The 23,833-nt window shown below is 37.3% G+C and overlaps 1 protein-coding gene across 1 annotated transcript in view; it reads left to right on the top strand.

Annotated features, from left to right (window-relative positions):
* Nucleotides 1-23,833, top strand: part of SUGCT (succinyl-CoA:glutarate-CoA transferase) — a 683,256-nt gene that overhangs the window by 226,366 nt on the left and 433,057 nt on the right. The window contains exons 10-11 of the mRNA XM_082846503.1: nucleotides 3,853-3,924; nucleotides 15,507-15,604. Coding sequence (XP_082702629.1) covers nucleotides 3,853-3,924; nucleotides 15,507-15,604 — 170 coding nt within the window. The remainder of the gene's footprint in view (nucleotides 1-3,852; nucleotides 3,925-15,506; nucleotides 15,605-23,833) is intronic.

The raw sequence follows: 23,833 nt of genomic DNA, 5'->3' as shown, positions 1-23,833 counted from the left end.
TTTTGCTTAGAAATAGCTTAAGTTAAATATCCAGTTTCATCACTTGCAAGTTCTACCTTCTACAAAACGCTAGAACATGAACACAATTCAGCTAAGTTCTTTGCCACTTCATAACAAAGATCACCTTTCTTCCAGTTTCCAGTATCATGTTCTTCATTTCTGTGACCTCATCAATACGAATTTTACGCCCAGTATTCTGTTCAGGATTACCTAGGTATTCTCTGAGAAGACTGAGGCTTTCTCTACAACTAACTCTCTTTTATTTCTGAGCTTTCAACAGAATTGCCCCTAAGAGTCCAGTCACGGCAATGCAGACTTTTTCTAGCACGCACCTCAAAACTCTTCCAGCTTCTACCCATTACCCAGTTTTAAAGCTGCTCCCCCATTTTTAGGTATTTGCTACAGCACTCCATTTCTCAGTACCAATTTCTTAGTTCATTTGGGATGCTATAACAGAATGTCATAGACTGGGTGGCTAAAACAGCAGACATTTATTTCTTATTTCATTATTTCTTGACAGTTCTCAAGGCTAGGAAGTCCAAGATCAAGGTGCTGGCAGATTTGATGTCCTGTGAGGCCTCTACTCCCTGGTTTGGAGATGGCTGTGTTCTTGCTCCTAATACCATCTCACTGGGGGTTAGGATTTCAACATATGAATTTGCGGAGGATATAAACATTCAGTATATAGCAAAATATAGTATTTTAAACTTCTTATTTAAAATATATTTATTAAATAAACACTGTAGCAATAATAACAGGGAACAAATAATTATGTAAAGAACTCATAATCTTACCTTCATCCTAATAAATCTACTTGGTGAGCCTTAGTCTAATTATATCCTGGTGGCTGAGCTGCTATTCAGTATTTACTTTCCAATGGTCATTAAATAATTACCTCTGCTTAAAATTAAAAAAAAAATTATATTGGTAAAAATATGTTTCATGTTATGGTTCAGGCTTAAGGAAGAAACAGGCACTTCTTTATTAATTAAAAGGAAATGAACACCCCCCAAAATGTAAACTCATTGAACATGTCACTGATCCAAAATTTTGAAAACCTTTCTTCATGTTATACTTGGCAACACACGTTGTTACTTCACATTACTTATCCACTCCCCAACTCACGTTTCCCCATAAAAAAGAAAGCCAACAAACAACCCGTGTAACTTCGTAATTATCAGCGGTTTGTTGAGACATCTCTGCTCAAAATCCTTGTCCTCTGTCATAGCTCTGTTGTAGACCTCCTTTCTGCAGTTTAAGAAACACTAATGCATTAGGTATAACACTAATTTTGCTTTTATATTCCCTTGGCTGGTGGATAAGGGAATACAAACATTTAAAATGGTTCATGTAATATCTCAGTAGCATTAATTTCCAAATCAAGCAAAAATGTAAATAGAATAAAACCCGATTATAGTGTTTTGCTTGAGATCCATTTTAGCTACAACTCTATTATACGGAAGCAACCATTTGAGTGATTTATTAACATTTTATAACCATTTATTAATTGCCTCCAATTCTTCAGATACCACATAGTGTATAGGAAGAATAAAAGAAAAAAAAATACAGTCAACCAACTGAGTCTACCTGCACTGTACTACAGAACTTTCTGTGATGTTCTCTATCTGGACTGTCTCACATGGCAGCCACTAGTCACATATAGCTATTGAATGGTTGACATGTAGCTAGTATGTCAGTGTAACTGAACTGTTAACTTAATTTTTCCTAATAACAGCTTTATTGAGATATAATTCACATACCATACAATTCATCCATTGAAGCTGTACAATTCAGTGGTTTTTAGTGCATTCACAGAGTTGTGCAGCCATTACCACAGTGAATTTTAGAACATTTTCATTGCCTCAGTAAGAAAGCCGGTACTAGTGCAGTCACTTTCCAAGTTTCCCCAACTTCCTCAGCCCTAGGCAGGCACTAATCTTTCTGTCTCCATTGATTTGCCCATTTGGGACATTTCGTATAAATGGAATCACAATTTGTAGTCTTTTGTGACTGGCTGATTTAATTTTAGTTTATTTAAATTTAATACTCACATGTGGCTAGTGGCTACCATAAGAAGCAAGTGAAGTAAAAGGCCAAATACAGATGCTTAAGTAATGCTGAAGGTTAAGAGAAGATAATCCTGTAAAAGGGGCATGTGGAAAACATGTCAGAGAGATTGGAGATGAACCCAGACAAAGCCCAGAGATAAGACACTTTCCTGAAGGAGGGTATGGTTAACAGTACCAAATAATACAGAGGGGTCAAGAAAGAATTATTTCAGTGTAGTGTTAGGATAAGAATCCTGATGACAAAGGGCATTGGAATGTGGTGGTTGGTGAAGAACTGGCACTTTAATATTATTTAGAGATAGAGGGAAGGGAGAAAATTTCAAGATAGCTTGAGAGGGGTGTCGGGATTGATGCAAATTTTATTTTATTTATTTATTTAAAAAATTTATTTATTTTATTTATTTATTTTTGGCTGCATTGGGTCTTTGTTGCTATGTGCGGGCTTTCTCTAGTTGCGGTGAGTGGGGGCTACTCTTCATTGCGGTGCATGGGCTTCTCATTGCAGTGGCTTCTCTTGTTGCATAGCATGGGCTCTAGGCTTGTGGGCTCAGTAGTTGTGGCATTCAGGCTCTAGAGCACAGGCTCAGTTGTTGTGGCGCACAGGCTTGGTTGCTCCGCGGCATGTGGGATCTTCCTGGACCAGGGCTCGAACACGTGTCCCCTGCATTGGCAGGTGGATTCTTAACCACTGCACCACCAGGGAAGCCCCAAATTTTATTTTATTTCTAATATTTTTAATGTAAGCACGAGCTTACATGTAAGCAGAAGAAAAGGATCCAGTGGAAATGAAGACATAAAAGTTAATTAAGCAGGGTTCTGAAGGATGTGAGTGAAGGTAAAACTAAGGTCATTAGCCTAGGAGTAAGATGTGCCAAGGAAGATAGAAGTTATCTTTCTCAGAGGCAGGAGTAAGTGAAGAAAAAGTAGTTGAAGATACAGAGCAAGTTTTACATAGAGAGGAAACTAAAGCAACTCATTTACTTAAAGAAAGCAGGAATGAGGCCTTCTGAGGGTAAAATTTGTTTCCTCCGACCATCACTGTGATCAAATGTGGATCAGGGAGGCTGCAAAGTACTCCATGGGGCTAAGGCTATGGGAGGTGGAGGCATCAGTCACTAATATGTCTCTGGCTTTTACCAAATGACCATGTCTCCTAAAAGGAACAGGCATTCTCAGATACATAAGGCCACACGAGGTCCAGGTGTGTCATTTTTCACTTACTAGAAAGTGAAAATTACCCAAAAGTTTATATCTAAGATTTTCAAAGACAAAAATATAGCTCCATTACTCATCTTCCTTCCACCCCACTCTCCTTTCTTTCCTCCTTCTCTCCTCCCTCCCTTATTTCCTTCCTTTTTTCCATGTATTCTTCGTATGCTTTGTAGAAAACAATGTACTGTCATTCTTTTTGCCCTATGAGAAAAACTGGAAACAAACAAAACACAGAGTTTGGGGAAAATCCAACATTAATCCATACTATAATGAATATAGAATTTGATGTTATGAAAATCCAGTATTTTCTTTATTTTTCTAAGTCACACATTTCCCCCCCTGCTTCCAATGATATAACAGTTAGTGGAAGAGATGGGAAGTGCTTTGAAAACCTCAAATGACAACTATGCAAATATAAGGGAAAAATATACTAATTAGTTGATATTGATTTAACTAATAACATTACTTTAGAACAAGGATTCTATATAAAAGTTTGAAAAATTAAAGACAATTTTTGTGGTATTCTCAATATGTAAAATTATATAATTATGTATGTATGTATTTATTTTAGGCTTTTAAAACCAAGGATGGATATCTCGTAGTTGGAGCAGGAAATAACCAACAGTTTGCTACTGTGTGCAAGGTAATCTATAATATTTGGGATGGGTGGATAATATATGCAACAACTCATTTTGCACAAAGCCAGGAAAATTCAGTTTTGCCTAGAGCAATGTTGCTAAGTCTATACTCAAGACTCCCTGTGTTAGCACCTAAAAGTATGCTTTTTCTATGCTTACAAATCCTAAGGATAGAGTCTAAATTAGCACTCTGGTTTTGTAAAATTGATGTATCTGGCTGTATTTTTTTTTTTTTTTTTGAGTACGCAGACCTCTCACTGTTTTGGCCTCTCCTGTTGCGGAGCACAGGCTCTGGATGCGCAGGCTCAGTGGCCATGGCTCAGGGGCCCAGCCGCTCTGCGGCATGTGGGATCTTCCCAGACCGGGGCACGAACCTGTGTCCCCTGCATCGGCAGGCAGACTCTCAACCACTGCGCCACCAGGGAAGCCCTCTGGCTGTATTTTTAAATGAAGAATCATAGTATCTTAAATTATGCTAAAAATTGACCTGTCTACTAGTCCAAACACAAAGGGAAAAGTCATTTTAAAGGGATTTTTAATACCAGGATTGTTTTTCTGAGAAAAAGAAAGGAACAGAGGAACTAGAAAACAATCAGAATACAATTAACAAAATGGCAATAAGTACATATCTATCAATAATTACTATAAATGTAAATGGACTAAATTCACCATTCAAAAGACATGGAGTAGATGAATAGATAAAAACACAAGACCCATATGTATGCTGCCTACAGGAGACTCACTTCAGATGTAAGGACACACACAGACTGAAAGTGAATGTATGTAAAAAGTATTTCATACAAATGGAAACCAAAACAAAGCTCTGGTAGCAATACTTATATCCAACAAAATAGACTTTTGTGGTAAGAGACAAAGAAGGGCGTTGCATACTGATAAAGGGGTCAGTCCAACAAGAGTATATAACATTTGTAAATATTTACGCACTCAGCATAGGAACACATAAATATAGAAAGCAAATATTAACAGAGCTAAAGGAAGAACTAAACATCAATACAATAATAGTATGGGACTTTACTACCCCACTTACATGAATGGATAGATCATCCAGACAGGTAATTAATAAAGAAACATTGGTCTTAAGTTAGACCAGATGGACTAAACAGATATATAAAAACAGTCCATCCAAAAGCAACAGAATACACATTCTTTCTCAAGTACCCATGGAGCATACTCCAGGATAAATCATGTGTCAGGCCACAAAACAAGTCTTAATAAATTTAAGAATATTGAAGTCATACCAAGCATCCTTTCTGACCACAATGGTATGAAACTAGAAACAAATTACAAGAAAAAAACTGGAAAATCACAAATGTGTGGAGATTAAACTACATGCAACTATAAAAATGACTGGATCAATGCAGAAATTAAAAGAAGTTTAAAAAATATTTTGAGACAAATGAAAATGGAAATACAACATACCAAACCTTATGGGTTGCAGTAAAAGCAATTGTAAGAGGGAAGTTCATAGCGATAGATGGCTACCTCAAGAAAGAAGAAAAATCTCAAATAAACAACCTATATTTACACCTCAAGGAACTAGAGAAAGAAGAACAAACAAAGTTAGTAGAAGGAAGGAAATAACGAAGATCAGAGCGGAAATAAATGAAATATAGACTAAGAAGACAATAGAAAAGATCAGTGAAACTGAGAGCTGGTTCTTTGAAAGGTAAACAAAATTGACAAGGCTTTAGCTAGGTTCAAAAAAAAAAATCAGAAATGAAAGAGGAGGTGTCATAATTGATACCACAGAAATACAAAGGATTGCAAGGGACTGTTATGGACAATTATATGCCAACAAATTGGACAACCTAGAAGAAATGAATAAATTCCTAGAAATATACAACCTTCCAAGACTGAATTATGAAGAAATAGAAAATGTGAAGAGACTGATTACTAGTAAGGAGATTGAATTAGTAATCAGAAACCTCCTAACAAACAAAAGTATAGGACCAGATTGGTAAATTCTGCCAAACATTCAAAGAAGAATTAGTGCCAGTTGTTCTCAAACTCTTCCAAAAATAGAAGAGGAGGGAACACTTCCAGATTTATATTACAAGGTCAGCATTACTGTGATACCAAACCCAGCAGGGACACCACAAGAAAAGAAAACTACAGGCCAATGTCCCTAATGAGTACAGAGGTAAAAATTCTCAACAAAATATTAGCAAACTTAATTCAACAATACATTAAAAGGATCTTACACCATTATCAAGTGGGATTTATTTCTGGGAGGCAAGGATGTTTCAACACACACAAATCAATCAATGTGATATATCATACTATTAGAATGAAAGAAAGGAATCATGATCATCTCAATAGGCATAGAAAAATTATTTGACAAAATTCAACATTCATAATAAAAAACCTTAGATTAAGTATAGAAGGAACATATTTCAACATAATAAAGGCCATATATAACAGGCCTACAGCTAACATTATGTTCCGTGGTGAAAGATTGAAAGCTTTTCCTCTAAGATCAGGAACAAGACAAGGATGCCCACTCTCACCAGAGTTATTCAACATAGAATTTGAAGTCCTAGCTAGAGCAATCAGGCAAGGAAAAGAAAGAGAAGTTATCAGAATTGGAAAGGAAGAAGTAAAATTACTTCTACTTGCAGATTACATGACTTTATAGTTAGAAAATCCTAAAGATTCCACCAAAAATCTATTGGAACAGTAAATGAATTCAGCAAAGTTGCATGATATAAAAATCAATATACAAAAATTTGTGTTTCTGTACACTAATTTTTCTGTACACTAAAATTTGTGTTTCTGTACACTAATTTTTCTGTACACTAAAATTTGTGTTTCTGTACACTAATAACAAACTATAAAAAATGGAAATTAAGAAAACAACCTCACAATTGCACCAAAAAGAATAAAATACCTAGGGATAAATTTAGCCATGGAAGTGAGAGACCCATACACTGAAAATTGTAAGACATTGATGAAAGAAATTAAAGAAGACACAAATAAATGAAAAGATATTATGAAAAGATATTCTGTCCTCATGGATTGGAAGAATTAATACTGTTAAAATGTCAGTACTATCAAAAGCCATCTATAGATTCCGTGCAATCCCTATCAAAATTCCAGTGGCATTTTTTACAGAAATAGAACAATTATAAAATTTATATGGAACTACAAAATACCCTAAATAGCCAAAGTAATCTTGACAAAGAAGAACAAGGAAGAACAGGGAGAAGGCATCATGCTCCTGGATTTCAAACTATATTACAAAGCTATAGTAATCAAAACAGTATGGCATTAGCATAAAAACAGACACACAGATCAATGGGACAGAACAGAGAGCCAAAACTAAATTCACTCATATGTGGTCAGTTAATTTATGACAAAGGAGCCAAGAATATACAATGGGGAAAGGACAATCTCTTCCATAAATAGTGGTGGGAAATGGACAGTCATATGCAAATGAATTAAACTGGACCAAAATAACTCAAAATAGAATAAAGGCTTCAATATAAGACCTGAAACCATAAAACCCTTAGACGAAAACATAGGTGGTAAGCTTCTTGACATCAGTCTTGGTGAAGATTTATTGGCAAAAGCAAAGGCAACAAAAGCAAAAATAAACAAGTGGGACTACATCAATGTAAAAAGATTCTGCACAGCAAGGGAAATCATTGACAAAATGAAAAGGCAACCTACTGAATGGCAGAAAATATTTGTAAATCATATATCTGATTATAGGTTAATACCCAAAATAGGTAAAGAATTCATACAACTCAATAGCAAAAACCCACACAATCCAATTAAAAAATGGGCAGAAGTTCTGAATAGACAGTTTTCCAAAGAAGACGTATAGATGGCTAACAGGTACATGAAAGATGCTCAGTGGGAGAGTGATAATAAATAAATAAACAAAACTCCAAAATGATCCATGGTAAGTGCCATGCAAAGAATTAAAATAGGCTACTGTGTTAAAATAGTGGCTGGGTTGTCAGGGGAAAGTCTCTCTGAAGAAATAACATTAAGATGAGATCTGAGTGACATTCATAAAGCAATAGCAATACGTTTTTTCAATATAAATATTAGCATAAAATGTTTGCCATGCTAATATAAATATAGTACTCAAAATTCACAAAAAAGCCTGGAAGTATTCCATAATGCTAATACAGACCATATTTGGGTGGTAGGATAGAAGTGGGTTTTTCTTTCTACTTCTATGAAGTGGTAAAATACAAAAATATATTTAGGCTTTGTCCCTGATTTCTTACACAGAGTTCCTAAAACCCTGGAAATTTCCTGAATGATGGAAGTGTTTTTTGTTATTCACAACAAGCTCCTTTCAATCACACCTGAGTTTATGCTACTGAGGTGACTTAGGGTGGGGTCTCTAGATAGCCCCAGGATGGGTTGGTCACCAGGAAGACCAAGTGATTAGAGGGTTAGAAATTTTAGCCCCACCTACCAACCTCCAGTAAGGGGAAAGGGGACTGGAGATTGAGCTCTATGAAAACCTTTGAACTATAAGATTCAGAGAGCTTCTGGTGAAGACAGCAAGGTGATGGGAGGGTAGTGGAGCATGGAAGCTCTGCACCCTCCCACCTCATACCTTGCCCTGTGCCTCTCTTCCATTTGGCTATTCCTGAGTTGTATCCTTTATAATAAACCAATAGTAGTAAGTTAAAAAAAAAAAAAAAGGTGCTCAACATCTCAAATCATCAGGGAAATGCAAATAAAAACCACAGTGAGATCTCACCTCACACCTGTCCAGAATGGCTATTATGAAAAAGACAAGAAACAACTAATGTTGGTGAGGATGTGGAGAAAAGGGAACACTTGTGCACTGTGGCTGGGATTGTAAATTGGTGTAGCCCCTGTGGAAAACAATATAGAGATTTCTCAAATGTTAAAAATAGAACTACCATGCAATTCAGCAATTCCACTTAAAGGTATATATCTGAAGAAAATGAAAACACTTAACTTGAAAAGGTATATGCACTCCTATGCTCACTGCAGCATTACGTATAATAGCCAAGATATGGAAGGAAAAAGATTTTTTTCTCTTCTTTCTTTTTCTTCTCCTTTTTCAAACCCCACAAGATATAATTAGGCCCAAATATAGTTATTCTACTACCAAATTTATTTTCTTACCACTAGAAAATTAATTTTTTTCTTCAAATTAGTCTTTGTTTAATGAGTATCTTTCTGCAAAATTCATGTTTTAAGTTTTTAGCAATTGTCATGTTAAAAATATTGTTCCTGGGGACTTCCCTGATGCAGTGGTTAAGAATCCACCTGCCACTGCAGGAGACACAGGTTGGATCCCTGGTCCGGGAAGATCCCACATGCCGCGGAGCAACTAAGCCCATGCGACACAACTACTGAGCCTGCACTCTAGAGCCCGCGAGCCACAACTACTGAGCCCACGTGCCACAACTACTGAAGCCCGTGGGCCTAGAGCCCGTGCTCTGCAACAAGAGAAGCCACCACAATGAGAAGCCCGGGCACCACAACAAAGAGTAGCCCCGCTCGCTGCAACTAGGGAAAGCCCGCGTGCAACAATGAAGACCCAACACAGTCAAAAACTAAAAAAACAAGAAAACAAAAATGTTGTTCCTAAACAAGGCCTTAAATAAAGGCCTTGGAATTATTTAAAGTAATTTTATGTTGAAGATATTCTCAATTTTTAGCCTTGCTTGGACATTTTTTTTCAATTTGATGTTTTTATCATTTATCCAGACTCTGGTCTTTTGTTTTTATTTAAGGCTTTAGTTTTCAGTTCACTTTTTAGAGTTCTAATCCCAGGCAAATAATCTAGTTTAAATGTGTGTGTGTATATATATATATATATATATATATATGTATATAAGTTTATTTTTCTTACATGTAGAGAAAGGCCTTACCTGTTGAGGATTTTTTACTGGTTGGGAAAGGTTTCTTTTTCCTTGTACCATGAGCTTTCAGTTTTAATAAAGATGCCTGTGAATTCCTTAGAGGAACCTTATTTACTGCAGTTAACTTATTATGTACAAAAATTATTTATTGCTGTGCCTCTTTCGTATGAGAGGCTAAAAACTTATTAACTTATTATGTACAAAAATTATTTATTGCTGTGCCTCTTTCGTATGAGAGGCTAAAAACTTATTAACTTATTATGTACAAAAATTATTTATTGCTGTGCCTCTTTCGTATGAGAGGCTAAAAACCACAGCAAAGGGGTGGGAAGTACCGCAGAGAAGGTGACAAATGGAGATAGTTCCAATTGCAGGAAGGGCTGGAACATCTGAGGTGGGAAAGAGGGGAGCTTTTATAATGGTGACTCTGAGTAAGTGTAGAGAAAATTGATTCAAACATTTGATCTGGGATCAAAGAACCTTTATTATGAACGGTCAATGTTAAAAATATAAAACATACGGAAGCTGTTGCCTGTGAAGTCATTTGCGTACTCTAGCTGCAGAGATGTAAAAGCCAGTTCATTGCTATAAACAAGGACAGATTTTCTTCCTGGGCCATATGTTTTGGAGTTTTCTCTCTCCAGAATCAGGGTGGGGAGGGGGTAGAAATTACTGGTTGATATATTCTTCACTGTTGAAAATAGCTGCACTGAATTCTTTTTATTTTTGATTCATTACTGCTGATCAATTTAAAACTTTTGAACTTCCTCATAAATATCCATAAGAACTTTTTTTGAAAAAGATTTTTATATCAAAGCAGAATATTTGCCATCAGTTTTAGTACTAAAATATGACTTATTGTTATGGTGTGTTATGACACATTTTTTAAAAAGGAGACTAGCAGAGGGCCTTGGAGAGTGGCATACTTGACCTTGTTTTTCCCATATGTGAGTTAGGAATGATAATCCCTGTTATGAGCCATTAAGGCAATGTCTATAAAACTCTTTGAGATCCTCAGAAGAAAAGTTTTATGTGTATAGGATTTTACTGTTATCTACATCATTTACTAGGCATCTTCAGCAAACGTTGCAATCTGATTTGAGTTTTTCACCTTCATAATTATACCCTTACATGTAAACTTGTCCTAAAAACCTTTTCTAAGGAAAAAAAATCATCTGTTTCCTTATTTGATGCAAGGTTCTCCCCCTTCCCATATATAGTAAGCGAGCTTTTTCTAGGTACTTTTTATTCAGCTCTATCTATTACGGAGGGTATTATAGTTCAGGCTGGCCTTGTAGAAGTGGAGGACCCCAAGTTAGACAATGAGCGTATCAAAATTATTCTTTTGCCACGTAAAGTCCATCATGAAAGACAGGGCTGCTCTACCTCCTGGGGAGAAATGTGGCAGTATTGTTTGTGACGAATGAGTAGAATTTACTTACGCCCAATCTGTTTCCAAAAGAGAGTTTGATATACTGGTTGACTAATACCTTCGTTGGGAGGGGCCCTATTGGAATACTCTTACTGTCAGGGATCAGAGTGGCAGTAAGAGCTTTGGGTTCAAGGCTTGGGCTTCAAAAAATCTTCTTGCACATAAAGTGAACCTTGGCTTATAACAAACCCTATTTTATGTCCCTTAACATGATATGGAAGGGTAGGGAACATGAGCACATGTAAGCTATTCTAAGCTGATTGATGCCAACACTAACGGGCATTCCTATTTGAAATACACTGACATCCTTTTAAAAGTCATATAGACTGAAAGTTTCTTTTATTGGAGGCAATATACATTGGTTCTCAACTTTAGCATGCATAGGAAACCTCCTTGAGCCCCTGTCCCAAAGATTTTGACTTAGTATGTGAGGTGGGGCACGGGAAACTTCAATTTTAACAGGCCCTATAGTTGATTTTAGAGCAGGTGGTCTGAGGACATTTGAATTCTAGGGCATTCTGTGAATCTTGGAACCAGTCAGGTGATCTCTGGCAAAAGGCACTTAGTCTTTGCTAAGCATCAGTGCCCTCCTGATGAAAGGAAGGTTATAATACATAACTATACTAATATATAACTTTTGGGGTTTTTTAAAAGTTAGATTAGATAAGTAAAACACTTAGTTCAGTCCCTGGCTCACAGCATGAACTTAATAAATGGTCTTTCTAGCAATTAGGTGTGGAGATTCTGTTTCTGGGTAAAATGGAGTAAGCACATTTCTCCCTGTCCCACCCACGGAACACAGTGATAAAACCTGTACAGAATGCGCGGAACATCTGTATGAGGACTGTGAAAAGTAAGTAATAGCAGGAAAATTGGGAAGGAATACCAGAATTTGAAATACCTCTAAACTGGCAGTAAGTTTGCCGGTTTTTCCCTCTGATTATTCCTTTACATGAACACAACCTGAAACCTGGGAGTGGGCCCCAGGGAGCAGAGCTGAGTTCCAGGAGATGCCCTTCATTCCTGGTGCGGGGAGCATAAAAGTGGAGTCTAATGTCAGAGAGAGTGTGGACATCCTCCCTTTTTGTCCTCTCGTTTTCTCACCCCCCAGCCTCCAAGCAGTCCTGTAGCGGCAGCGGTGGGTGAGCAGCAGCCAGACTCCGAGGAAGGGGACCTTTCTTGTATCTGAGCTGTGATCCCAAAAGACAGGGCTGAGTCCTTGATGCTTTTTCCTCTGCCCTCCCACTGACTGGCCTCTGCCCTGGTAGTATGCTGGGGAGTAGGGTAACTAGAGGGGAGCTCTAGGGAACCAGAAAGAGGTTGCAGAGAGGGAAAAGCTTCAGAAAGGGATCCGTGAAGTTGTTTGTGAGCTGCGCTCACGCCTTAGCTGCACATGCATTGATCTGGTCCTAATCAGGACACCGACGATGTTGAGAACTATTAACAAATAGACAGCTTCCCAGGTTGCAGCATGACCATTAAGTAGGGTACAGGTTCAAAAAGCAATTGCAAAGGCTTTGGAAACTGAACTGACTGTAGAACCAAAGCACATAGAAGATGAGTTGGGACTTGCAGACTGAACTTAACCAGGTGAACTGCTTGCTTAAAAACAATAACAACAGAAATTTTCTGTAGCATTTGAACAAGACTCAGAGGCTCATAACATAATATTCAAAACGTCCAGGATACAATCCCAAATTACTCAGCGTATGAAGAACCAGAACCTGCATGAGAAAAGACAATCAATAAATGCCAATGCCAAGATGATACAGATGTGGGAATTAACTCATGAAAACTTTAAAACAGCCATTATAAAGATACTCCAACAAGCATCGCAGACACTTAAAATAAATAGAAAAGTAGAAATGTCCAGAAAAGAAATAGAAGATTTGAAGAAGAACCAAATGAACATTTTAGAACTGAAAAATACAACCACCAAATACAGGAACAAACACCTCACTGAATGAGCTCAGTAGCACAATGGAGGTGACAAAGGAAACAGTCAAGGAACTTGAAGATGGACAAATAGAAATTATTCAGTCTGAACATCAGAAAGGAAAAACAGATAGTCCCCTCCCAAAAATGAAAGAAAGAACAGATACTCAGGGACCTGTGGGACAATAACAAAAAAATCTAATATTTATGTCACTATAGTCCCAGAAGGAGAGAAGAGAACAGACTGAAAAAAATTGAAGCCATTGAAGAAACGATGGCTGAAAACTTCCCAAATTTGGTGAAAGATTAAAAACATACAGATTTAATAATTTCAGCAAACCCCAAATAAGATAAATCCAAATAAATCCATGCCCAAGTACATCAAAATATTACTGCTGAAAACTAAAGACCAAGAAACAGCATTTGAAAGCACCCAGAGAGAATGACGTATTGTTGATACATTTGGGGGAACACTGACTCAGTTGACTGCAGCTTTCCTGTCAGAAACGGCAGAACCCAGAGGGAAGTGGCACAACATGTTTAAAGGGCCGAAAGGAAAGAACCGTAACTGCAGAATTCTATATCCAATAGGAATATCCTTAAGAAATGAAAGTTAAGTAGATAACCTCCCCTACATTCTCCCTTCTTTCCCATTCTTCTTTTTTGAATAAACACATGCTTTCATATGTCTTTGGGGAGAAACAGTACCTACTTGGAATATTTCACATTTATTTAATGCTTAATATGTCAAGCACTTTCACTTACATTGTTTCATTTTGTCCCAGGCAGCATTCTCTTTCAAGCACCTAAAGCATGGTTATGACCACAGCTCTTGAAGCAGTCTCTCTAGAAACATTTTGAATGCTGGCATAGTTGAAGACAGAAGGATAATTACTTTACCCACTATTTAACACCAACTTTCAAAGAGAAAAGAGGTCCAATAAGTCATATTCAGAGAAGGAGACATGAGTGCACCCCAGTTACCATTGAGCGCAAATACTGAGTAGTTTTTTGTGTAGCTTACAACTGTATTCTGGGTGAGGCCACATTTATAAATTTAACATGTGACCTAGTGAAGGCACTTGCTTTTTCTTGAAATGACTTGTTCACTCTTGGTGGGGAAGGGTGTGTTTTGATTCCTGGATAAGCCTTGAGGCCAATTCTTGGATCAGGTGTGGTGACAGGGAGGTTTCTAGAAAGGGCACTGTATGTGGTGTCACTTTTTAAAATCTGAGAGAGTAATGCTGTCTTTATTATTCCTAAAGGAAATGAATAAGTGAAACATGTGAAAGAGAAATTATACCATTGAGATGCTCTCTTTACTTCAGGGAATCTTCTTCACTTCTCTCTCCTTTGTAAGATGATTAATGGATTGACTTTATTTAAACTGTGGGAAACAAATGAAACCATTACATGTTTATATTTAAGGCAAATACATTAATAGAGGTAGTGAAGCTTTCTGTAGGCCACATGGCCTGCCCCTAGCCCATAAATGCTCCTTCTGACTTTCCAACACAAGTGCCAAACACTGCCTCCACACATTCTTTTTAAAACTTCTTTTCCATTCCAAATCCACTTGGTACTTTCATTATGGTCTTGTTAAAATTGCAAGATGTCCACTGGGACTTCCAGGATAGATTTTCTCTTTACTGAGGAGGAGCGAAAGAGGAAGTATATAAAAGCACTTCTATTTGTTATTCCTTCAGGGAGTCATAGTAAAGAAAAATAGGGACACTTCTATAGGAGGAGTATCTTTTAATTTGACATTGTTTTAACGGTAAGCATTTGGGGCAAGTGTGTATGCTTCCCCTTTATTTTAGCACCTTGTACAACATCCTGGATAGGACTACTGGGACAGATAATACTATTTTATTTACATGTGGAACAAATAAGTGAATGTACTTACAAGATATATGTTGATTATGAGCTTGATGTAAGTGTAGACTTGCACTTATGTTATTGGTTCTTAGAATTAGGTCAGTTTTACCCAATTTGCACCTCTATCTCTGTTTCCTCTAGATAAGACTTACTGTGGGAATCTGATAACTCTTCTCCTATATTCTCATAAATGGGTACAAGATATTACGGGGGGTCTGATAACTGCTTTTCGGTTTTCCTGTATGTAGGCGCATGCTTAAATGTAGTAAAAACTTCTTATAAATGAGAAAACCAGTCACCAGCATGACCCATCCTAACTGCATGATCCTTGTGTTAAGAAGTATAAAGACCAGCAAGGAATGGCCTTGAGGATGGAGTGGTAGGTCCTGAACACTAGTACCCACAGGCAGGTACACAAAAATTTTGTGAATTACACTTTAAAATTCTTTTTCCCTTTTAGATCTTGAATTTGCCTGAACTGATTGATGATTCCAAGTATAGAACTAACCACCTTCGGGTACAGAATAGAAAAGAGCTTATTAAAATACTATCGACACGGTAAGCTTGGCTCTACTGTTTGTACCTTTAAGAATTAATATGTTATTAGCATTTATCTGGCATTTTGTGGTGCTCTTTTTGGCTTATTTAGATTAACTTATAATTATCTTTCAGTTTACAAAATTCGTTAGTGGAAATATATTTTAAAGCTATGTTTTTCTTTGTTTGAAAGCGTTTGAAAGTATTTCACATGTCTTTCTAAAGTATTGCATCATAACAATGATACAAATAAGAACATCACAATAGCTTGCATTAGTTGCTTCTCTGTGGCTTGTAAGTGTTTGGGTTTAGTCTATCATAAATACTAACAGTAATAATTCAACATCATTTTTTACATTTGCTGTATGAATCGCTCTACATACATGATCTCATTTAACCCTTATAATCATCCCGTGAGGGAAGTTCTATTATTTCCATTTTACAGATAAGGAAACTGAGATAAGGGAGGTTCGGTCAAGAGCTTGTTGGCTTTTCTGAGCCTCTCTGTGTAGTTTGTCATGTTGATGTTTTGAAAATGGCAGATTGAGTCATAAAGGATTAATGCTGACCAATTCGAGTATTTGATTTTCAAATTATTCCATTCATGTCAGGTTATACTTTTGTTAAAACCTGTATCAATTTTTCAAGTTTGCCTCAGAAAAAGTTAATAATTCTTATGCTTTCCTATCAGTTTCACTTTTGTTTACATCTAAGTTCTCGATCTATAGGAATAGATTGTGGTTTTTGTGGATCTCAATGCCCATGTGAACCATTCTTCAGTATGGAACATTTGCTCTCATCAAACCAATAAATTAAGAACTTTTGTTCAAATACAATACCTTGTCTTTTGAAAATGCCCTTGTGTTTCCATGTAGCATAGATATATCAAAGTTCTTAGACTCATAGATATTGAGCACAAACTGAGTACCAGTGGGGAGGTGGGGGAGGGACAATACAGGGGTAGGAGAGTGGGAGGTACAAACTATAGGGTGTAAGATAGGCTACAAGGATGTAGTGTACAACACGGGGAATATGGCCAATATTTTGTAATAACGAAATGGAGTGTAACCTTAGAAAATTGTATTAAAAAACTAACAAACAAGCGAAAGTTCTTAGAAAAAAACTTATGCTAATGTTATGTTTATTCCTCTTCCCTTCTCCTTTGGGGACCTCTACATGAGTCTGCATTCATTACCTATTTGCTTTTTCCTGGATTTTAAGCACTTCTTCTCTATGCTGCCTGTATCTCCTCCTTCAACCAATGGGGCCTCTGTGTGTGGGACTGATATGCAGAGAAGAGGGGAATGAGAATTGGGCTCCCCTTTCTTGGTCATTAGTTAAATAAAACTCAGATTCTACTGCAAAGCCGGAGAGCCCTCAGTCATTAACATTTCACCCCATGAGAATTGGCCCTTTATCTCTGCTTTTTGACTCTTTGCCTCTCAAGCAGTTTTTGATTCATTTAATTCATTGATATGACTTTTTCCTTTCACACCACGGTTACCAAGTTTCAATAACAGGCACTTGTGAGAACCTTATCAAAAGCTCTTGGAGAGTCTAAATAAATCACATCCATGCTGTGAGAAGAGTGGACCGAAGGAAAATACAAAACCTAGGCAGATACGTGTCATCTTGTTATTGAGTTGCCAGCACTCTTCTAACTTTAAGAACCACAGAGTTAAATTATTGGTTTCCTGTGTCCTAAAACCTGTATTCCTTGCTAAATTCTGTTATAGAATTCTATTGTGGACAGACTTCTAGCAGCATCTGTAACAGTTTAATTTCAAATTTCTCTTTTTGGGGTGAATTAAATAACCTAACACCTTCTTCTTTCTCCTCTTATATATACCCAGAAGTGGGAGTTTCAGCATTTTGGAACCCATAGGTTCTTATGTCTTTATTCAGACTTAAGGAATCAAACTTGTAAAGAAGAGACTAGAGGGTAGTCTTAAGAGAGGAAACTTGATAAGGGAGTTGCCTTCATCATCATCCTGCTGTTAAAACACAGACCACAGAGAGGCCCTTGGGTGCTCAGAGGCCAGGGTCCCTGCTCTCTTGGGCTGGTGTGTGGACGTGTTTTGGTGGTGTCTTGTGGGATGCAGTTCTACAGTCTCTTCCAGCTCAGGTCTCTTCTCCTCCGTGGTGGATCAAACAATGATGACCAGGGAAGATTAGGATATTGATTCAGTCCCATCGATAACCTTATCATTTGTTTTTCTGAATAAATATCCCTGGATTCATTAGTACTGTTACGTGTTGGGCTTTCAGAAGTCTCTGTGAATGTTGTAAAATGTCTCATTTTCATGATATGATTTTATGTTTTTCCAATATTCAAAATATTAATGGCTCTATATTAATTACATGATTAGATCTGGTCATTTTATTCTGACATCATGGCCTTCCACAATCTGACATGACCTTTCCTTTCCACCTTTTCTCAATATAAAGGAATAATATAGGGAGGTGGGTCCAGAGGGAGAGAGTAGGGGGAGTTGGCAGGAAAATCATGCTGTAAAAGTTATAATAGAGTTTATGATAAAGGAGTTTCTGAAACTTGTGAAACAAAGGAAAGTTTTTGGCCATAAAATGAGTTAGCTTGTCAACAACTTCTGTTTTCTGTGTAACCTGATGATAGGTCTTTTTTTTTTCTTCCAGTTTTATTGAGATATAATTGACATATAATGTTGCATTAGTTTAAGGCACACAAATAATGATTTGATATATGTATATCTTCTGAAATGATTACCCTAGTAAGTTAACATCTGTCACCTCACAGTTACAAATCTTTTTCTTCCCTTGTGATGAGAACTTTTCAGATCTACTCTCTTAGCAACTGTCAAATATACAATACAGTAGTATTAACTATAGTCACCATGCTGCACATAACATCCTCAGGACCTATTTATCGTATAACTGCAAGTTTGTGCCTTTTGAGCACCTTCACTCATTCCCCCCGACCCTGAAGAGACATCTTGAAGGAAATACTCTACCTGGTAGAGTTCGAAGTTTTCCAGCAACTTAGAACCAGCAAAAACTTCCTTCCATACCTGAAGAGACCTAGGGACTCAAGAGTTTCAATGGAACATGCTTCTCATTTGTTCCTTCTCTTACTCATCTATTTAACACGTATTTATTGACTACCTACTATGTGCCAGTGACTGTTTTGGGCACAAGGAAGATGGCTTCAAACACAAAACAAAACTAAACTCCCTGCCTGCCTGGACTTTCATTAGAGTAAACCTTGTAGATGTTCTAGAAGACTTTTCTTTAAGACCTCTTCCATAAAAACATGTGTTTTGATATGCCTAAGAAGTTAGCTGTCCGTATTTTTCATATAAATTTTTTGTAAATTTTGCTTTACAAAAGTATTGCAGCTACAGTCTGTGCCTGTTAATATCTTATTGTCTTTTTGTCTTTTCGTGAGCATATTACAGTGCACATGCTACAGTTTTTTGTGTGTGTGGTTTTCCTGTCATTTCTATAGAAAAGCATATTTTTGGTAACAGTAGCTACATTACCATGTGAATATACCATGTTTTCCCCTGTTGTCTGCTATTAAACATTACATCATAAAACTTCCCTTTAATGCTCATAGACACTTTCCTCAGCCTATATTTCTATTTTGGAAAATCTTTAAAATACATAAAAATGTAGAGGGGTTTGTGAGAGTGAATTTGCACTTCAGACAACTTTTAAAAAATCTCTAGTGATGATGGACTCATGGTGTTCCTTAAAAACAAAATAAAACAAAACGTTGCACCCCTTTCATCCAATTCGATATCCAAAAGTGAAAACAGAAGCATTTATGGATTTTTACAAAGTTTGCTCTCCTAAATACACATAAAGTTTTCCTCTTGTGTTTCAAAATCTTCCTTCCAAAGTATTTTTCCTAAGTTTTGATTAATTTCCTGAGTAATTTCCCAAAGTAACTTTCCTGCCCATGGCAAGTGTTCATTTAAGTGTTTTAGAATCAGGTGATTCTCTTTGCATTCTCCTCTGCAATTCATAGACTCTTTAGAAAGTGCCTACCAGAAATGTCAGTCATTTACCTCGCTTTTCTGTCACTCTTGCTAAATTCAGGTTGATGCTGCTCCCTGAGAGTTGTCGGCCTCACTTGGAAAGGCAGCTGCGTGTTTTTGTCATCAGCAGAGTTTTCCATAGCCAGCACAAACACAATCCCTCTCAAGTGCTCTCAGGTGTTACTATTCCCCAACTGTGGCCGTGAGCAAGTTTTTTTTTTTTTTAATTTAAAGGTGGAAGACTTTCCCCTTGAACTTGCCATTTTATCCAGGGTGTTTCAGAAAGTCTGTTTACCCAGCTGCTAAGACCAAAAGCCAGGCAAAACTAAAGCATGTTAAAAGACCCCAGCTAAAACACAGAAGAAAAGATAAAATCGAGACTAATGCAGGGTCTGTTACAACAAACCCCTCCTTTGCAAAGCTAAGGAGCAACAAACTCCTCAACCTGTGCTACCCACACAGGGGACCAGCATTTTTGCAATAGTTCAGACCTCGCGGGAGAGACTAAAAATCATGATGTGTATTGGTACTGAGAAGAGAAGGATTATGATGAGGTCTTAGTAGTTGGGGAGACATAATAGGAAGGCATGAAATGAGGATGAAGGAAAAGAGAAATAATAGGGAAAATAGAAATACAATTCATTTTATTCCTCCTGCTTCCTCTCTTCATCAGCGCTAATGGCCACTGACTGTGTGCCCTTGTCCTGCAGATACAGAGATGAAAGATGAGGTGGCTCTTGGTCTAAGTAGGAAAACAAACAAGTAAAGCAATGAATTAAGTAGTGTGTGTGAAGTGCCACTATACACATACACACAGGGTGGTGGGAGCCCAGAGAAGGGGCGACTACCTCAATCTGGGCAAGTCAGGGAAGACTTTCCTGCAGACAGTGCCAGCTGAGGTGAGTTTTTTTTTTTTTTTTTTTTTTTCCAGTTGAGATGAGTCTTAAAGGACAAATAAAATTAGGCAGGTGAGGAAAAAAGATAGTTCACGTCAAAGGAGGAAATAGCAAACTGAGTGTAATTTTATACGGAGGAAAAAATAAATCATAGAAGAAAAAAAAGTAGCTTGGAGAGAAACTGATGACAACTTTTAAATTGCTTTTTGAAAAATGCTACACATGTTAGGGAAACGTATGTCAGTATAGTCCTAGTGAAGGCATTCCTAAAATGTTGGTTACCCTAAGTTGTCATAAATAAAACTAACAGTGTGAGACAAATTTACCTTTTAAAGTACTGTGGCATCTATGTTCATCAGGATATTGGTTTATAATTTTCTTGTGATATCTTTGTCTGGTTTTGGTATCAGGGTGATGGTGGCCTCGTAGAATGAGTTTGGGGGTGTTCCTCCCTCCGCAATTTTTTGGAGGAGTTTGAGAAGGATAGGTGTTAACTCTTCTCTAAACGTGTGATAGAATTCACCCGTGAAGCCATCTGGTCCCGGACTTCTATTTGTTGGAAGATTTTAATTACAGTTTCAATTTCATTACTTTTGATTGGTCTGTTTATATTTTCTAATTCTTCCTGGGTCAGTCTTGGAAGGTTGTACTTTTCCAAGAATTAGTCCATTTCATCCAGGTTGTCCATTTTATTGGCATATAGTTGCTTGTAGTAGTCTCTAATGATCTTTTGTATTTCTGCGGTGTCAGTTGTAACCTCTCCTTTTTCATTTCTAATTTTATTGATTTGAGTCCTCTCCCTTTTTTCTTTATGAGTCTGGCTAAAGGTTTATCAATTTTGTTTTTCTTCTCGAAGAACCAGCTTTTAGTTTTATGGATCTTTGCTGTTGTTTTCTTTGTTTCTATTTCATTTCTTTCTGCTCTGATCTTTATGATTTCTTTCCTTCTGCTAACTTTGGATTTTCTCTGTTCTTCTTGCTTTAGGTGTAAGGTTAGATTGTTTGAGATTTTTTATGTTTCTTGAGGTGAGCTTGAATTGCTATGAACTTCCCTCTTATAACTGCTTTTGCTACATCCCATAGGTTTTGGATCATCGTGTTTTCATTGTCATTTGTTTCTAGGTATTTTTTGATTTCCTCTTTGATTTCTTCAGTGACCTCTTGGTTATTTAGCAGCGCACTGTTTAGCCTCCATAGACCAACATCACTGATGAATATAGTCGCAAAGATCCTCAACAAAATACTAGCAAACAGAATCCAACAATACATTAAAAGGATCATACACCATGATCAAGTGGGATTTATCCCAGGGATGCAAGGATTCTTCAATATACGCAAATCAATCAATGTGATACACCATATTAACAAATTAAAGAATAAAAACCATATGATCATCTCAACAGATGCAGAAAAAGCTTTTGACAAAATTCAACACCAAATGGTTAGAAGACCTAAATAGACATTTCTCCAAAGAAGACATGCAGATGGCCAACAAATACATGAAAAGATGTGCAGCATCACTAATCATTAGAGAAATGCAAATCAAAACCACAATGAGGTATCATCTCACTCTAGTCAGAATGGCCATCATCAAAAAATCTACAAACAATAAATGCTGGAGAGGGTGTGGAGAAAAGGGAACCCTTTTGCACTCTTGGTGGGAACGTAAATTGACACAGCCACTATGGAGAACAGTATGGAGGTTCCTTCAAAAACTAAAAATAGAACTGCTATACGACCCAGCAATCCCACTACTGGGCATATACCCTGAGAAAACCATAATTCAGAAAGAGTCATGTACCACAATGTTCACTGCAGCTCTATTTACAATAGCCAGGACATGGAAGCAACCTAAATGTCCATCAACAGATGACTGGATAAAGAAGATGTGGCACATATATACAATGGAATATTACTCAGTTATAAAAAGGAATGAAATTGAGTTATTTGTAGTGAGGTGGATGGACCTAGAGTCTGTCATACAGAGTGAAGTTAGTCATAAAGAGAAAGACAAATACCGTATGCTAACGCATATATATGGAATTTTAAAAAGCGGTACTGATGAACCTAGTGGTAGGGCAGGAATAAGGATGCAGACGTTGAGAACAGACTTGAGGGCATGGCGGTGGGTGGTGAGGCGAAGCTGGGATAAAGTGAGAGAGTAGCATCGACGTATATACACAACCAAATGTAAAATGGATGGCTAGTGGGAAGCTGCTGCATAGCACAGGGAGGTCAACTTGGTGCTTTGTGATGACCTAGAGGGATGAGATAGGGAGGGTGGGAGGGAGGCTCAAGAGGGAGGGGATATGGGGATATATGTATACATATGGCTGATTCAGTTTGCTGTACAGCAGAAACTAACACAACATTGTAAAGCATTTATACTCCAATAAAGATGTGGGAAAAAAACCCACATATGAACTGTTTAAAAAAAAATAAAGTACTGTGGCAATACCTTTAGTAAAATAAATAATTATTTTTGGTTTTGAATGATCTGGTTTTTCTGAAGTCAAGTTTCTGGTATGCAATTGAATATCTACTTATTTTCACAGTTTACTGTATTAAAATACTATGAAATTAAATGCTGTAGTTCACGGCCTTCTAAACAGAGGTGCTAAACACACATTTGTTGAATTGAATCCAGAACTTATTAAAGAGCTTCACCTTTTTAAATTTGGTGTCAAGTTATTTTTAATATACTTGTTCAGAATATTGGAGAGCTGGACCTGGAGCATTTTTGGGCTGTTCATGGAGGGCTTGTGACTTCAAAGATGCCTAAATATAATGTTAATTTTTAAAAACGGACATCTTGGTTCCATCAGACAAATTTGGTCATTCCACTTCCCTGCCTAGGTCTTTCAGGGAGTCTCCACAGCTTTGAAGATAAAGTTTAAACTATTTATCTTAACACATGTAATTGCATCTCCCACTTTTACCTTAGAACCATCTTATAATTTGGCCTGGTCTTTTAATCTGCTGTGTCTTCCCACAGGCTCATTGCTTTTCACTAAAATGATGAAGCTTCTTCATCTCACTGGCTGCTACTAGTCTTTTAAAATGAGCACAAGTTTTGGGAGCTCTTCCCGTCTCGTTTGTCTGTTTAAAGCGGCCCCTCCTATGTTGCTGAATCAAAGCATCTATTGCGTTCAGCTGTCATTAATCCTCCACCTTGACGCAGCAGTAAACTTCTTAAGGCAGAGACTATCTTTCTGTTTTTAGAGACAGTTTCTTTTAGAGCAGTTTTACGCTCATAGCAAAACTGAGAGGAAGGTACAGAGAGTTCCCACGTACCCTCTGCTACCCCCCAACCCCTGCCCTCTCCCCCAGCCTCCC

Source organism: Leucopleurus acutus (genome assembly GCF_964270905.1).
Source record: "Leucopleurus acutus genome assembly, chromosome: 9".
In the NCBI taxonomy this organism is placed as follows: Eukaryota; Metazoa; Chordata; class Mammalia; order Artiodactyla; family Delphinidae; genus Leucopleurus; species Leucopleurus acutus.
The sequence above is the reverse complement of the archived record's forward strand: the minus strand, read 5'-3'. Positions and strand labels throughout refer to the sequence as shown.